The sequence below is a fragment of the Tenrec ecaudatus genome, chromosome 6, assembly GCF_050624435.1.
Source record: "Tenrec ecaudatus isolate mTenEca1 chromosome 6, mTenEca1.hap1, whole genome shotgun sequence".
NCBI classification, from domain to species: Eukaryota; Metazoa; Chordata; class Mammalia; order Afrosoricida; family Tenrecidae; genus Tenrec; species Tenrec ecaudatus.
Window position 1 is genome coordinate 76,241,115 of NC_134535.1, and position 4,704 is coordinate 76,245,818.

General features: G+C 34.9%; 1 protein-coding gene across 1 annotated transcript; it reads left to right on the forward strand.

The window, feature by feature from the left end:
• The first annotated feature begins 511 nt into the window (after window positions 1–511).
• Window positions 512–1,447, forward strand: LOC142450893 (olfactory receptor 6C2-like). The gene has a single exon (XM_075552829.1). It carries the CDS (start codon window positions 512–514, stop codon window positions 1,445–1,447), a length of 936 nt encoding a protein of 311 aa, XP_075408944.1.
• The last annotated feature ends 3,257 nt before the right edge of the window (window positions 1,448–4,704 follow it).

The window sequence follows — 4,704 nt, forward strand, 5'->3', positions numbered from 1 at the left end:
AGGATCGCAAAACATGGAAAATACTACAGCTAAGACACGGGTGGCATTACATTACCATAGTTTATGAGAATGACTCAATGTACTGTCCTTAATGTCTACTTTAAATATTTATACAGAATATCTTTTTTCTTCTTCTTCTTCTTCTTTTTTTACAGAGCACCTTCAGAGGTTCCATGATGACTCCTTTATTCTCAGTGACTGTGAGACTATTTCCTGTGTTCTATCCACTTACAGATTGGTCCTGTAACTAGGGATGAAATCCCACTTCAGATGAATATTTTACATGAAGGCCATTCTGAAAACCAGAGTAAAGAGAGTCGAGGGAAATGAAGTGGGGTTCAATGGTTCCCATAGGAACATTGCTAATTATCAAGTCAAAGAAATAAAAATGTACGCCTCAGATCCTGATTGAATTTTCTCCGTATAACATATTAAAATATTTATCTATCTTCTCTTCCTCAGGTACAATGTTTATGAGCTAAAGAACAGACTAATTGAACCAAAATCACGGATGAGAAATAATTCTGCAATAACCACGTTCATCCTGCGGGGACTAACAGATGACCCACAGCTACAGGTTTTTCTTGCTGTATTTCTGTTTCTCACCTACATCTTCACTGCTGCTGGAAATCTAATAATTATCCTCCTCACATTGATGGATCCTCAACTTAAAACTCCCATGTACTTTTTCCTTCGGAACTTTTCCATCTTAGAAATATTGTTTACAACTGTCTGTGTTCCTCGATTCCTGTACAGCCTGACAACTGGAGACAAAACTGTTACCTATAATGCTTGTGCCACTCAATTATTTTTTGTCATCCTCATCGGAGCAACGGAATTCTTTCTTCTAACCGCCATGTCCTATGATCGCTACGTGGCCATTTGCAAACCCCTGCACTACACCACCATTATGAATGACAGGGTGTGCACTCTACTGGTCCTTTCCTGTTGGTTGGCTGGATTAATTGTCATATTCCCACCGCTTAGCCTAGGAATTCAGCTAGATTTCTGTAATTCCAATATCATTGACCATTTTGGCTGTGACGCATCCCCTCTTCTGAAGATTGTGTGCTCAGACACGCAATTTGTAGAACAAGTTGTTTTAACCATGGCTGTGTTGACCCTCATATTCACACTGGTGTGTGTAATTGTGTCCTACACATACATCATCAAGACTGTTTTAAGACTCCCATCTGCTCAACAAAGAAAAAAGGCTTTCTCTACATGTTCTTCCCATGCGATTGTTGTTTCCATCACCTATGGGAGTTGCATCTTCATCTATATCAAGCCAGCAAAGGAAGGAGTGGCACTTAATAAGGTGGTGTCATTGCTCAACACCTCATTTATCCCTTTGATGAACCCATTCATTTATACACTACGAAATAAGCAAGTCAAACAAGCCTTTAAAGACTCAATTAAAAAGATGGCATTTTTCTCAGAGCATTAGGAGACTTTAAAATTAATATGCATAGTATACATAATATATATAGAATTGTTTCTTTGTTTATTGTATGTTCTAACTCAAATATAAATTAAAGTTTCGTTAACCTTTATTTTTCTATTACTCTTAAAAGCACAGAGTGACATAAGGATTACTGCCTTATTTCAAGTAAACTTTCTTTCAAATGGCTCTTTTTAAGTGGATATGAAAATAGATTTCTAGAAAGTCCACACAAGACCTCATTATTTTTATGATAGAAACACACACCCAAAAAATAACCAAGTAAAATTTGAGTTTTATTACCGTCTATTCATTAATGTACAGTAATAATTTTTCTAGAGTGGGTTATTTTTTTCTTATGAAGTAGAATAAATCAAAAGGAATGATTCTTGTTTTGCTATTCTCTCCTAATCCTTCTCTTCAATCCCTATAGATGTCAATACATTTGTATAATTAAATATTTTATAGTATTCTACACCCATTTGTCTTAAATGTGAATGCCTGGAGTCAAAGTCTCTTCCTGTGTTTCAATATTTGTCGTACTTAGCATCTCATGGTACCACCAGTGCAGAAATACTGAACCAAAAATTTAGATCAGTGTTTTAAGTGTTTTATTTTCAAATCAATAGTAAGGTTTCTAAAAATACAAATTTCTATTCAGTTGGTGTGGGGGTAAGACTTGATACTGCTTTGCTAATAAGCTTCTGGATATGTTGTTGAAACTGACCTGATACCCACAATTTGAGTAACAAGAATTTAAGATAATGATTGGTAATGTCAGGTGTATTTAGATATTCAAATAGCTAATTCTTTCTCCATATTAGGAAATGGTGTTTGTGTCTAAGAATACCATGGAACAAATTAATACCTTTAATAAGCTCAATAAAGTTAGCTTTCTACTCCAGTTATCACAATGCAGTGTTCTACAGTAGTATGAATTTATTCTTCCTTTCCCTGAGTCATGTCATTTAGAAAAAGAAAAAACATTTTATTAAGAGGTAAAACATGGAACCATGAAATCTCAATAAATGTGAACTTGACATAAAAGATAATGAGTGTTGTGCGACTACTAGTTCTGATTTTATAGTAGCTTTAATTCATGAAGATCAAATTTATCAACAAAAGTAACAAAATATATATACACCGCTTGTGTATTAAACAAAGAGGATATAGTACAGGCAGAGTTGGGCAATAGCTTGACAAAACACATACCTACATTTCAAAAAAAGTCATGATTTGTGATTGCCTGTATAATTCATGACATATTAGTTTCCTATTTATATTTATCTCAGACTTCTTAATATTTCACATTAAGATTATCTCTGCATTTATCCCTAGTTTCCTTCTATCCTGTCACCACTCTCATCTAAATTTTATCATCTCAATTATAGTATCATTGTAAAATAGTCTCATCAGTTCCTTTACACTTGACCTCTTCAGCTGATGATCCCATAAACTTTCTAAAGAACTTTTTTCACAGAGCACACCTTTGAAAGTTTGATGAATTTTTTTCAGTTGTTGAATGCAAAAATATTATCTGCTAGGTAAGTCACCTCCTTTTTCACAATTTTAAAAAGTTTTCTAAAAAAAAGAAGGTTGGGTCCTTCAAATAAGTCTTAATTATCTAGGGGGGAAATTTACAAGTTTTATAGCCTTGTAATGGAAATGAGATGCTCTCGAGAAACTACCACCTCTCCAACGCAATAAAGTTCTCTCCATTATGTTTTCCAGTTGTGAAAAAATATCCATATTCATTATATCATGTCCAAACTCAGGGCTCTGGAGATCACTCTTACCATAGTATTTACAGATATAATCTTCTAAAAGCAACTTTACCGCAGCATTTTCAGTTTTAATGAGCCATCACTGAGCTGCCTTTATTAGAAACTTCTGAGGAATGTCTGCCTTCTGCTCCAGTTATCAGTAGGTCGGCATGCCAAATTATCATAAGGACTGTTTGTTTTACCCATGCTTGATTTAATTTTGGTATGCTTACAGTTCATAAAACAATAGAATTTATATCCTAATTCAATTACAAAAGTAAAATGCATTTCTTCACATAGCCAATGAAAATCATTAAAACTCCACTAATGATCTAAATTGGCTTTCTTCAGTAACTGAAAATCACCTTCATACTCTAATATTGCTTAGAGAATTCATTAGCATCAATAAAATAATTTAACAGAGTGATAAATGTAATAAAATAGATCCTGCTTATCTACTAAAATATGTGTTGAACAATTAGAGCTTGGGGGGGTGAGTGTTGGAAGTGAAAGAATCTAGGGAAATGGGCGTCTGGATAGGGGCAAAGAGCATGAAAGAGACTTGAACCAGTCCATTTAGAGTCTTAATGATCTAAACTGTCACCTTTCTACAATATTTGTATATGCATTTGGGGCATGAGGTGATGAAGAGTGAACTGTAAATGTGCTCAAATTAAACCAAGCACAAAAAGAATGGAATTTGAAGCAGAAGAAAGAGAACGAGGAGTGTACTAAACCACTGTAGGCATATCTAAATTTGAATATCACTAGACAAAGTTCTAGAAACATAAAATAAAATCACCAGCAATGTTCTGTTTAAACTGGAATATGATTTAAAATATATCATCTAGGATTGGTATCAGAGCCTAAATTATGCACACCTGGTTTACCGATGGCTACGGATGACAGCGAAAGCCCAAAATCCATGTTCAGGGTCCTTACATGGGTTAAGCCTCCAGGGTATCTCCTCTGTTCATACCTGAGGGATGTGAATAGACCTGTTATCAGACACTGAGCATCGTAAGGTTGATTATGGTAGACATAGTTAGGGGAAAATGTAATATTTTATCATTCGCTCTCCCTTTTGACCCATTTAAAAGTTGTTTCAATTTTAAAAGAAAAAGAGGAGGGAAAATACACAGGGATGAGTCCCTTCTGACTATAGACCAGAGATGTGAATAGTATTGCTATCCTACAGAGTACATTAGAAAGTAGATGGTGCAGGTAGGGTTAGGTTAAAGTTTATCATCTTATTATTTGATCTCCCATTGGACTCATTTTGAAGTTGTTCTAGTTTTTAATATTTTCTGCTTTCTTTCCCACTGAGATACTTCAGGCATAGTGACCAACCCGGTATATGGACGAAAATTCTTCCTGGTAAAAGTTCTCTTCCCTGCATTCCTTCAGGACTCTCCCACGGCTGCTTACTTTTAGGGAGTTCATTGTCTCATCTACACAATCGTTAAACAAGGACTGATCTTTTAAAAGTATTTAGTCAAC

Coding starts and splice junctions, on each gene's coding strand:
- LOC142450893 (XM_075552829.1), top strand. CDS start 512: ATGAGAAATAATTCTGCAATAACCACGTTCATCCTGCGGGGACTAACA.